At 41.6% G+C, this 13,101-nt stretch overlaps 1 protein-coding gene across 5 annotated transcripts in view; it reads right to left on the bottom strand.

Annotated features, from left to right (window-relative positions):
• Positions 1 to 3,924: 3,924 nt before the first annotated feature.
• chchd6b (coiled-coil-helix-coiled-coil-helix domain containing 6b) overlaps positions 3,925 to 13,101 on the bottom strand; it is a 52,387-nt gene continuing 43,210 nt past the window's right edge. For 3 of the 5 annotated variants that reach the window (XR_013909053.1, XM_026168465.2, XM_026168463.2), the window contains one exon: positions 3,925 to 4,086. Coding sequence is in view for 4 of the 5 variants with exons in the window: in XM_026168465.2 (XP_026024250.1) it covers positions 4,063 to 4,086 (24 nt within the window). In the remaining variant the exon portion in view is untranslated. Of the gene's footprint in view, positions 4,087 to 5,421; positions 5,466 to 13,101 lie in introns of those variants that run through there. The other 2 variants (XM_080301384.1, XM_080301385.1) reach the window with 1 other exon arrangement.

Below are 13,101 nucleotides of genomic sequence, written 5' to 3'. Positions count from 1 at the left end.
TTTTCAGGAGCTTGTTTAATCAGAGAGTTGTTGAATGGAAGAAGGCAATAACAGAGTGAATAGAAGCTGGTATTTGTAAAGAAATGTCAGGGAGAAGGAAGGGATATGAGAGTCACTGGCTGAAACCTCTAATATGGTGCTGACTTTAATATAGGTAATATGTGCGCCATGTGTGTTGGGTTAGAGCTGCCTAATCCCAATTGAGGAAGTGGAGTTTGTAGACGGAGGCAGTGACAGACAAAACTGATGGCCATGCTGGGCTTCATTTCTTTATCATTTGACTTGCTGTCACTGTCCTATGCTAGCTTTCTGCAACAGAGCAAAGAGACAGCGTGCAACAGTTAATGGCTAACAGTTGATGGCTCTCCCTTGACTCGTGTGAGGTGCTTCGCTGTTAATCTGTGTTAGTGAAAAACCCCCCCACCCCAAATCAAAGCTAAAAATATCTAACACTATGCTAACAACAAGAAGTTACCTGTGGTAGACAGTGGGATTCTCACACTCTGTATGTGCTGAAACACTTTTGTCACAATTCAAATGAGCATATGTCAGTTATGGGCTACTACATTTTTGTAGGTTAGGCTTAAGGGTTTTGACAGAGTGCATTCTTACAGCTAGCTAGATAAAAGAGCTGAGTCACAGAGACCTTGAGAGCAGACAGTGACACCCCGGTAATGACTGTTTGCTGAAGAAATTTCTGTATTCTGCAACCAGTTGGCAAGTGTTTGCTGGAGGTCTCTAGCCTGATTAGTCATTAGCAGGTAGCAAAGGTCGGTAGTAATTTACACAGATGATGCTGGCTTATATGCCAACACTTCTAAAACTACTCGTCAAGCAGCGGTGAAACTGTAGAGTGCAACGCAAACTGGAAATGGAGAATGTTCGCCTCAAAGTAAGGCAAAACTTTTTACATTGCATTTCCAGTTAGCATCACACTTTTTCAAATTTCAGTACAGTTTGAAGTAGAGATGGACCGATCCGATATTACGTATCGGTATCGGTCCGATACTGACCTAAATTACTGGATCGGATATCGGAGAAAAATAAAAAATGTAATCCGATCCATTAAATATCACGAAAGCACCTCACAAAACTTGCAACACGCTGTAACTCGCCTCAGAACGTCGGAGCAGTATGCATCACGTGATAGTGCAGCTGTGGCATGCGGGACCTGGCATTTGGAGCTTCGCTAGCAACCTGGCATTTCATCTCCGACAAAGTTATCCCCGAGAGAAGTAAAGCAAGTGTGTAAGTCCATCTCTGAATGTTTGTAAAGCATTCCCACGTTAAGCTTAACGAGCGACTGCCTCTCGCTCTCCGGCTGCTACTTCAATCGTGAAACTGCTAATGATCAGCTGATCGGCTTTTCTGTCGTGAGTCTCTCTTGTTTGTTTTTGGTCCACTTTGCGCCAGAAAGAGCAAACCAGCGGCTGAACAACAGCAGCACGTTTAAGCTTGATCAGCTGTTGTTAGAATGTATTTAATATTACTTTCTACTCGAGGATCTTTTTCTACGTAGCTGACGCTGGTAACTGTGCAGGGGCGGATCTAGCAAAGTTTAGCCAGGGGGGCCGATAGGGCATTAACTGGGAAAAGGGGGCACAAAGACATACTTTTCTTTCTTATTCTCATTTAAAATGTCTAGCTTTTAATAAATAATTATCTGACACCCAAAGTTTTAATTTGATGTAAAATGAATAGAAGTCAATTACTGTACATAGTGACTATTAAGTCTAATATATATACCCTAGTAAGCTATAGCACTTTTTCCTTTGGGAAGGTACCATGTGTGCAGTCTGCAATTTTGTTGAAGAAAGATGTTGAATCTATTTAATATTTCTTGAAAAATAATTGATTTCTGTGCATTTTTTTTCACACTGCATCAAATTAAGGTTGATTACGTTGATTAAGCATCATGAGGTGGAGCGTGAGGGGTGGTTCCCTATTTTTTATTTATTTATTTTTGTTGTTGCTGGGAGTTGGAACCCTATTAGTTAGGTTGCTTAATATTTACGCTAAGTACTCTTTAAAATACCAGAATAGGGAGGATGGTGTAGGTTTAAGTTTATTAGATTGATCAGTATTGCTGAACTATGAAATATTTTTTTTGTATACAGGTATAACAGAATAGCTTTAGTGTAGTTGTTGTTTTAAACTTGAGTATGAACTTGCAGACTTGCAAAATGCAGCAAGATATTTTAAAAAACAGTTTTGTTGATTAAAAAACAATATATCGGATTCATATCGGTATCGGCAGATATCCAAATTTATGATATCGGTATCGGACATAAAAAAGTGGTATCGTGCCATCTCTAGTTTGAAGAGTAATTGGAAGAGTAAGCGTTCCGTGGAAGCTACAGATGACTGTGGAGATGTGCCAATGACCAAAGAAATCAAAAAGATGTTTTTGTTGCACTCTTTTTGCAACAGCATTCACAGAATTTACACTTTCTCCTAGCTCCTGAAGGTTGCCAACGGATTGACGGCCAGTCCCAAGCCCGTGTGACTGAGGGCTAAGCTGTTCTCACACATGCATTGTGCATTCAGTTAGACATTAAAAGGTATTCAGATCACATGTATGTGACAATAGTGGAGGTAAATGTCCTGCCTTCTGCACGCTCGCTGATTTAAACCAAATTAAATATTCCTAGTAGTGAGAACACATCTGAAGCTGAGCCACGCCTGCTGTCATACAGGTAAGCATGTGTCAACAGCTATCCTCTTAAAGATATTTGGCTAACTTAAGGCACTTCATTAGCATTAGTGTGTTGTGGGCAGTGTTTTCAGGGTATACAACTTTGCACTTTGCAGAGTCAATGGATCGATCCACTGTATTGTCTGATATCATGTTGTGATGGTGATGAATGGGACCCAAACTGTGATCAATAGATCACTCCTCACAGATATCATTAACAAACGCACTCCACTACATTCACATCGACTGCCACTTGTGTGAATACATTCTTACGTTCAGGAAGAGCTGCGTGGGTACACTGTAAGGCCATTAATATTCTATGTGTCTCTGCTGTGTGAATGTGTGCATATTGCGTGTACAATGTCTGTGTATGTGCGAGTGCATGTGTGTGATAACAAGCTTCTGTCATTCCAAGGGTGGCCAACCATGTCCATATATAAGTGGAAATGCATCTTGACAGAGTCCTTCTCCTTCACACACTCGTATATATACACACACACACACACACACACACGGAGGGGGTTAAGTGTGTGAGTACAGAGTAGTGCTGTGAGCTGTAGCTCTGTGTGCTGACCTTCAGGGTTATCTGGAAGGTTCCTCCACACCTTGCTGCTAGCACGAACCCCTGCTGTCACCATGGAAACACAGCTAGCAGGGACAATGTGTGCCCCGTCCGGTGTGTTGCTCATGTGTACACATTCACCTATATGTGATGACACTTACAGGTTCGGTACAGCGCAAAAGCACACACACACACACACACACACACACACACACACACACACACACACACACACACACACACACACACACACACACACACACACACACACACACACACACACACACACACTCTCTCTAATTGGTGCATGCTTCAGTATTCATCTGTCCTCCAATTCATTTATCCCTCATTTCCTTCACTCTCCTTTCGCTTCTCCCTCTTAATGAAACCATGCACACAGTGCACAATAAGCCCTTGGGCCTGCACAGCATTGTCAGAAGGGTGCACACGACCCCATTTCCAGTAGTGGAACCATTATTAGCATGCTGTGACAAGAGATAGCCATTCACCACAACACACGATACAAACCTGCAGTTTCATCACCACTGGATCACTGGGATTTATTTCACAGACAGCGGGAATGTGCTGGCACAACGTGACCGTAAATCAACACATCGTACACGCTGGAGTGACAAGTCAAGATAATACACTCAAAAACCAAGTAGGATGAGTTTTTATTTATTTATTTATTGACATGGCTAAATTAATGGACGGATTGATAGAAAGGGAAGCAAAAACAAACAACAAAAACAGGACAGACTTGACATGCACTCTTCCTTCAGATCTCCTCCATTTCTTGACTTTCTCAACCATGATTCGTCAGAGTGCTCTGGAAAACGGGGGGGGGGGGGGGGGTATGACAAGGGAGTGGAAAAAGAAGAACAACTGTCAAATAATACATTTACTTTGCTAGAATCCAAAAGACAAGTAAGAGAAACCAGGATGCATCATGGGAAATCTATTCCCTACTATAAACAAACTAGCCTGATGATGGATGGTCAGTATACAAAGAACAGTACCACATTAAATACCTAAACATCTTAAAATATCTGGAACTTAACGCAGAAAATTACAGTTCCAGCTAACAACTTTGGGGACACGATCATCTTTCTAGTCTGGAGAATATCAATGATTACCCAGAGATATGGATTTGTATGGAATTTTCTTTAAACAATAATCCATTTTTAAAACTAAATTAGATTTCTAAGTGTCAACGTATCCCAAATAGTGTCAAGAACATGTCATCACAATGATGCACAAAAAGTACACATCCGTATTTTGTAAGCAGAGCTTATTTATTCTGCTTTTAACCTTCTTTCGAAAGGTAAACAAAATTCATTCAGGTAGCTGCCAAGTGGTGGAAGACATAACTATATTTACTTTCTCAATATGATGGATCCAAAGTTGTGTAGAAAAAACAAAAGAACAAAAATGCAACCTATTTTTTGTTTCACTGGACTGGAGATGTCAACAGCCCTCGGGATAACGGGCTAATGCTAAGACAAGCTTCTGCAGAAGGTCTGACCTCTGCAGGAACGTGTTTAGCCTGTAGCTACTTTCACTGCTGCTAAACTACATTTAGAAAAATGGGAAACAATGTAAAGACAAACACAGTTCCAGAAAATGTCTTCGCCACCAAGGTCTAAAACTCATACTGGTCTTTACAAAGCTAGCTGGACAAGAACACACACACACACACACACACACACACACACACACACACACACACACACACACACACACACACACACACACACACACACACACACACACACACACACACACACACACACACACACACACAGGTTCTAATCCAGTGAATCAGAGTAGCTGCAGGGAAGGTCTAAAGTGGTTTATTGCTACAGTAGACCTACACTTGACATACTTTAGCCACACTCATAACAGGTGATTTTTTGGGGATTTGCTGTGCAGCCCAAGAGCTGCAACAGGCACTTGAACAGAAGACAATCTGCAGAGGCTGAAGATGTCATCGTAATTTATCTGATTTTACTCATTTTCATTCTGTCATCAAGAGCACTGGATCATATTTGCTTGGTGCCTGTTAATATAGACCATTCCACAGCAGCACACACACACAAAATACGATTTTTCTCTTGGTGTAGCATGCAGTTTGGAGCGGTTTCTTATTGGATTCTTACTTTCAGTACCAGATGGTGACGTTTATCCCACCCCAAGAAGAATTATCGCCTAAAAGCAGAACAATATATTGTGATATTAGCACAGCGACTGTACTTAATAGTTGCCAAGTAAGAACCAGTCTCATGGTTTAATAATTTAGAGGACACCTCATTTTGGAACCAAGCAGCGAAAAGATTAAATGGGGGATGAAGAATAGCAGCCTTGGAGATTTACTCTGTATCAAAATACTTTCCAAGTGACCTGGCAGTCTCTTGAAATAAGATTATTAAGTACTGTCTTTATATGTTTACACAGAGTTACACTTGTAGCTAATTTTGTTTCGGAAAGCCAATTTACTATGGGGTTACACTGAACTCCTCTAGCGTAAATACACATCCAAACACACAGTTGCAGGAAGAGACGCGGGGCAACACAGGGTTAGTGAAGCATTAGCTTGACGCTGCTGGGTGTGCTAGTTGGCATGCTAACTACCCCTGTGCTCGGCTGGCAGGCAGATATGCTGGCGGGCAGGTTAGCTGTTCACTTGCCAAGTGCATCCGAGGGCATCGCAGCCTGTGCCTTTGAATTGGAGATGAGCGGCAAATGTGACAAGGGGATTTAGCTTTACTGTTCCACTCACGTTCTGAGATATAAAGGGGGACAGTGTGTGTCTGCATGTGTGCGTGAAAACTCACTATTTGTGTGAAAGCGGCTGTTTATGCGAGCAGGAGTTGATGCATACACCAGTGTGCGTGTGCGTGTGCGCGCGCGCGCGTGGCGAGAGGGGTGTTGGTGTTGCCACACTCTTACACAGCACTGTGACGGAACATTATGCCTAATGCATAGTGTATGAAGTAGTTCCTGAATTTCAAACTGACCCCTGGCACCCCCCACAGTACACACAGTTCAATTTGGTGCCCCAGGTCTAAATTTGGACTGCCGCCATCCTCACTTGGATAATTTAAAGACAGGAAAAGCTTTTCATGCACAAAACTGTGGGCAGCAAGGGCAGCCAAATATTCTAGCTCAAGGTCTGTGCTGAGGTTTAGACATACACCAGCTGCCGGTTTATTAGGTACACTGAGCTAATGTATTCTAATGCAGCTATACTGGAAAAAAAATCCTACCCTTTACAAAGGTTTTAATGTTGCCTTATGGATGTGTTCCTCAAGAATCTGTGCTAGATTGGAAAACTATAGCTTCACACCTGGAGACTGAGCTGTGGTTTGCCTTGATCTTTATCTTTTATGCTTTCTATTCACCAGCACTGAAAGTTTAAAGTTGACTTTACCATCACTGTAAATCTGTCTGTCATAATTAGATTTAATATTCACAAAAACATGGATTCACACAAAGACAGAGACAACATACAGTCACACAAACGCATGTTTTCTTCCACCTGCCAGTTTCTGTCCAATTAGCGAGCAGTTTGAGGAGTAGATCGTTGCGTTTGTTGGCTGCGAATCAACTTTGAACGTCAAAAAGGCACAGAAGCAACGCTGTGCACACCGTGCGCGTGTTCACACTTCCACAGTTTTAAGCTAATAGGCAACATGGAGACAGTGGACACACGCGTAAGCATCTGCAGCACACAGAAGAGGAGCCTCACTCACTCGCTTCTTCTCTGCAAAAAACAAAAATAATAGACAAGCAGAAAATCAATAACTGTCTCCTCTGCTCAGTGCTAACAGCACGCAGTTCTCTCCCTCTCTCAGGAGGGACAGAGACAGTTGCCAGGCAGAACTGTCAATCAGATACTCACAGTGGACGTGGCTATGACTGCTTTATAAACACACAGCGATTCACTCATTACCCAGTCAGTACGACAGCCACACACTCCATTAGTCAATCCAGGAAGCCTCCAGTGCAGTTAGTCAGCTGGTTGGTTACACGTGTAAGAACATTAAATTGTTTTGTTGGTGGTGGGCGGGGTTGCACCGGAAACAAGTTGCAAAAACAATGCTTACATTGTGCCTTTTAAAATGATATGGCGGCACACTGGTTATCAAATAATGCTTACTTACACAACCGTGTGACTCTTTTGGAGTTGTGTTTCCAGTTTTAGAGTTTCTGTTGTGGGTTATATTAACCAGTGAGGCAAATGTGGCACACTTTAAGCTGGGAGCCAAGCAAAAGAGTCCCAAATCCAATCAGGGTGCTTCATAAATGAAAGCCTTGAGAGGTATTGATAAGACACCAATATCATAACTATGATATTGTTGGTAAATGATGAACTTTGATCAGTTCTGCATCATGATCACTGAAAGCTTCACAGATTTCCACTCTTAGCAAATAATCAAAGTTTCAAGGTGAACTTCACGGGGCGAGTACAGAATCACTAAAAGGTTCTCTCTCAGTCTTTCTTTTGGTTTATAGTTGTTAAAGAAACAAACTCCCTGACACTTTGAATTCATTTGATGATTTCTTTTTCACTGTTATGCAGAAAAATAGTTTCTAAACCAAACATGTCAACATTCCTTTGGAACAGCATTTTATTATCCAGTATCTTTGATTCTGATTAATGACTGCAAACATTAAATAGAGGATTATTTAAGTCGATAATGGTAGTCACACTCTGAAATTAAAGAGCTCCCCAGTCCTCATATAGCAAGTCTCTTTTGTCACAATTTACACTGACACGTTATTTTTAGCCAAATGAAATAAGACACGTGGCAGCTGAAACCTGGCAAAGGGGGGGGGGGGCCAAGGATCGATGGCATGTTGGTGATTGCGGTCCGTGGAGTGTAGCAGCATGGAAGACATGTTTGGCTGGATGCTGATGGAGTGTTTCTATAGGCTTGAGAGACAGGCACATGGTGGGGTGGGTAGGTGGGAGTGGAGGGGATATAGGGGAGGGACACGAGAGAGACCAGCTAATCTTTATGTGGCCTGTGCGTTCATGGGGCGGTCGCCTTGGAGATGATGGATGTGAAGGAGAGATGGAATGGAAGGAGGTAAAAGGGTGAAAGAGAAAGACAGTCATAAAAAGACAGAAATATGTGCCTGTGTGTATGAGAATGTGACACACACGCAAAATTACATGAATGTGTTCTCACAAGCAAGCAGGAGCTATAATCAATGTAAGAGCAAAACTAGGACTCTATAAAAATGATATTAATAACAGGGATAATACAGTATAAAGAACTGACTGGGTCTATATACGAGTGTGCCTGCATGAGTGCACATATAAAAGAGTGTGTGTGTGTGTGTGTGTTGGAGCAAACCGCTGCTGAAGAATGGCTGCGTTATCAGATTAGAGTTAGCAGGCAGGCCAAGGCTCACAGTGGGGCTCACCACCTGCTACTACTGATAGTCATGCAAAAAACAAAAAAAGACAAAAACAAACACGCGTGCGCACACACACACCACACTACTATTTCCTTGTGTGCTTTTAATTTTACCATCTTTATGCTTTTTCCTCACTCTCACAATAGTGACTGACACAGCTTCCTCCTCTTTTCCTTTTCCCTACTTCAGCCCTTCCATTCCTTCCACTGACAGAGTCGTCCTATCTACATTTTGTCTATCATCCACTCTTTCCTTCTGTATCGCTCTCTTACAGTTTTCAATGAACCCTTTCTCACTGACAGCCATGTGTAAGCCTCTTCCTCTACCAGCTTCTTTTCTTTCATCAGTCTCCATCCATTACCCTGGTGACGGGCACCTTTCTCTTCCATCTCAAACACTCATCCACATTCTTATCTTTTTTGTTGTTGTTGTTTTTAGCTGAAAAACACACAAAAAACCCCAAACAGACAACTTCATCATTGCAGCCCGAACATGTCCGGAAGAGATTTTCTTCTTGCCAGAATTACCTGCAGGTGAAATACGAGGGAGAAGCAGAGGGAAGTAGTCTGCCAGCGCTAGAGCCATCCTGTTCTTTTCCCTAGCAATGGAGGTCTACGCTGAATGTAGTCTTGAGAGGTACTTAAGATGCTGCTGGCACTACATTTAGAAATGGACAGCTACTTGAAGTAAGTGAATTTGTGGTTCAAAGTGGCATGTGTGGAAAACGTCAACTAAAATGTTTGGAAACGGGAGGGATTGTGCTACACAGATGCACAAATATGCTACACAAATAAGCACTCAGATGACAAATCTGATAAGAGATGCAAATAAACATGCAAACATACAACATCCTGCACTGCACCATCGTCATGTTATTATATTACTAATATCTTTTTGAAGCCAGCTGGAAGCTTGTGTAGCATTCCAACTGGCTTGGTGTGGGAATAGTTTTCTCTTTGTTAATCTTATTTGCTGACACAAGGCAAATCAACTAATAATATAAATCTCCCCCATAATGATGTGCCAAGTTTAACTTCTAACTGCCAACAGAAAAAGGCATGGAGAAAACAAACAATTAAAAAAAATTATGCTAAAATATTATTTACAAGTGTAGACTTGCACACAGTCACCGCATATTTTATCAGGTACACCTTCTTACTGGCTTGCTTCCACTTCTGCCTTCGGAACTGCCTTAATTGTGGCATAGATTCAACAAGATGCTGGGAACACTGGTTAAAGATTTTGGTCCATATTGATATGATAGCTTCACATAGCTGCTGCACATTTGTGAGGAACACATGCATAATGCAAATTTCCCATTCCACCACATCCCAGAGGTGCTCTATTAGATTAAGATCTGGTCACAAATATAACCGTGGTATAGTAAACTCATTGTCATGTTCAAGAAACCATTTTGAAATGATCCTAGCTTTGAGACAAGGTGTGCTCTCCAGCTAAAAGCATTCATTACAATACAAGCACACTGTAGTCATAAAGGGGTGGAAATGGTTTGCAGCAACACTCAAATAGACTGTGGCATTTAAACAATGTTCGAGCTGTGCTAATGGGTCCACAGTGTGCCAATGAAATGTCCCCCTCTCCACCAGCACCAAAAGCAGCCTGAACTGTTCTTAAAAGGCAAGATGGAGCAGAGCTTTTATGTTGTTTATGTCATATTCTGACCCTTCCATCTGAATCTCAGGAAATCGAGTCTCATCAGACCAGGCAATGCTTTCCCAATCTTCTGTCATCCAATTTCGGTGAGCCTGTCCCAATTGTTACCCAGAGAACTGCTACACGCTGGATATTTTCTCTTTTTCCAGACCATTCTCTGTAAATCCTAGAAATGGTTATACACATCTGGCGCCAACAACCATGCCCTGTTCAAAGCAACTTTGTAACCACACAGAGAATAATAATTATGACAGGTTTGTGGGACCTTTGTTGTCTAAGCTAGCAGCTATTGTGCACTATACCAACCTCTGCATTTTATTATGTCACACCTGCCCAAATGTGCAGGAGGCATGTTTATTGTATGTGAACCATGTTCGTGTGTTTTCAGACTTGCTGTTATGAATAGAGATTATCTTTGAATTGGTGCTGGATGGAGAGTTTTCTAGCCTTGGAGACCAGGGCCTGCTCATTCATATCAACACATCAGAGCAGACAAAAATCCACGGACTGAAGACCAGCAGGTTCAAGTGGGTTAAGTATGTGACATGCAACAGAAAGTGTGGTGATATGATATTGTTAGCCCAGGCTGATTGTATTAAATAGGGCAACAATAGCATTAGCATTCTGCACTAGTTGGCACTGAAACCTTGGAGTACTGCAGAAGAGGAGGGGTGACAATTATTGTAAGTGGTGGGTTGACAAATGTTTGTTCTTGAATATGACTTTGAGGATGGCTGTGTTTTGTTTTCCTCTGAAGGAGGTTGAATGCGAGACTAGATCATGAAAACCAAAAATTCTCAGACTATTCGGTGGGCTTGTGCTCATGCAAACACACACAGATGCTTAGAATATAGAAATTTTGCAATGGAAATGTCTATATACAGTAATGACAAAATATGAGACGGATATTGTCACACGAAAGACAGACAAAATGCTCAGAGCTTCATGATAACGTAGGGCCTTGGTGAGCTGACATTTACCCTGTACTCCTCACACATACACGCACTCAGTGGGTTCCATATGCATGACAATGGCCCGAGCTGAGACACTGACAGGAGAGGGACAGGGGAGTGATAGCAGAGAGGAGGTGAAAGGCCATATCCTGAACCAACTGTCTTTAATAGATGGCAGAGGGTAGAATGTGTGAAAAATGTGTATGTGTGTGCATCCATGCATGAATCATAAAACATAAAAGAACCTCTGAGTGACATAAGGAAGGCTGTGCCGCTGCAGATAGTGAGTTGGGTGGACTTCAAGTGAGAGACAGAAAAAATTGAGATAGATACTCTAGTGATGTTCAGATCAAGACTCTGGCAGAAAAGACAGATAAGCAAGCCACTGGTTTTATTGGCAGATTGATTGGCGAGCATAGACACTCCAATTGAGAGTAACAGAAATATATGGCAGCGTCTACATGAATAAACTCTTGGAAAGTCATGTGAGTCACTCTCAGCTCTGTGGAATTGACAGGATTGACCACTAAATCGTATGAGCCTACTGCTGATGTACACAAATGTGAACTTTGCTTACACGAGTGTCTGGTGGACAACAAAAATAACTAAGATTTAGCTTTTAGGCAGACACGTGCTATTCAATAGCTGTCATGCTTCAGAAAGAAAGAGCCAAAAGAGAGAAAACGATGATGTGTGAACCATAAGGTATCCACTTCAGACAACGAGTAATTTGTCAGAAAAATACAGCTTTCTCCCTTTAATCATAGGGAAGAATGTGTCTGCTTCTGAAAATCCTTACAAGCAAATGCAGATAACAAAAGAACAGAGCCTTTAAGCTGTCTGGAGGTTTTCACCAGGCTAAAAGCTTTGCTGCCTATTGAGCAGTTGTGTTATTGTTGCACCGCAGAGAACAAAAAAAAAAAATCACTGCATCCAAATGTTGCATGTCTTTTTTTAATTTCTATTTTATCAGGCTATGAAAGCCAGTTTACTCTGCTCGTTAATTCAAACAAAAATCTCTGTAAACCAACATCTCAAAAATATGATGTATCAGTCATTCACTCAAGGAGGAAAAACTGTTTTTTTAAATTACAAAATTATGAAGGATAACAGATTTGAGACATTTCCCAAATGATGCATCCAATTTAGAAATCACACATTATGTAAAAGCTGGTTGAAAATTGGAGATTTTCTTGTGACAGTCTTTTTCAAGTATTTCCTGGAGCAATAAATAGAATTTTCTAAAACATGTCCTATTCCGATTTTTTAAAAAGTAAAAAACATCAGTTTCCCTTTACAACAACAGGAGCAAGCACAGGCACTAGCTCTATTATTAACAGTCTCGACCATAACAAAACATTTTCTCCAGGGTCTATAGAACATTATATTTCATAATGAAATATGATGCAGTGCTCTCTCTAATGACTAAATCTGCAGTGCATATTGCTCCCTGTTGACCCTTTTCCACCTGGAGCAAATGCTGAACCTTTTGCTGGTGAAACGCTCGTCCAAGTGCTCTGCTCTGCCAAGCTGCTGGCCCTGTCAGATCCATTTACACACAAGCAGACTGGACAGCTGTCTGCATGACCAGAGGGGTCTTGGGAGAACCCACTTATTTCTTTTCATTAAGGCTGACTGATCAGGGGGCTCTGCTGGGAGGTCTACTCATCTACCCTCTCTTTTATACTTCATTTGGGCATCATTCCAAACGTAGTCTAACCCAGCATTACTAAATAGCTCCATAAAAACTCAGAAAACACCAAGTTCTATAAAACGGATAATTCCTGGAC

Source organism: Astatotilapia calliptera, chromosome 5 (assembly GCF_964374335.1).
Source record: "Astatotilapia calliptera chromosome 5, fAstCal68.1, whole genome shotgun sequence".
Taxonomy (NCBI): Eukaryota; Metazoa; Chordata; class Actinopteri; order Cichliformes; family Cichlidae; genus Astatotilapia; species Astatotilapia calliptera.
Note: the sequence above shows the minus strand (reverse complement) of the source record. Positions and strands in the feature narration are given on the sequence as shown.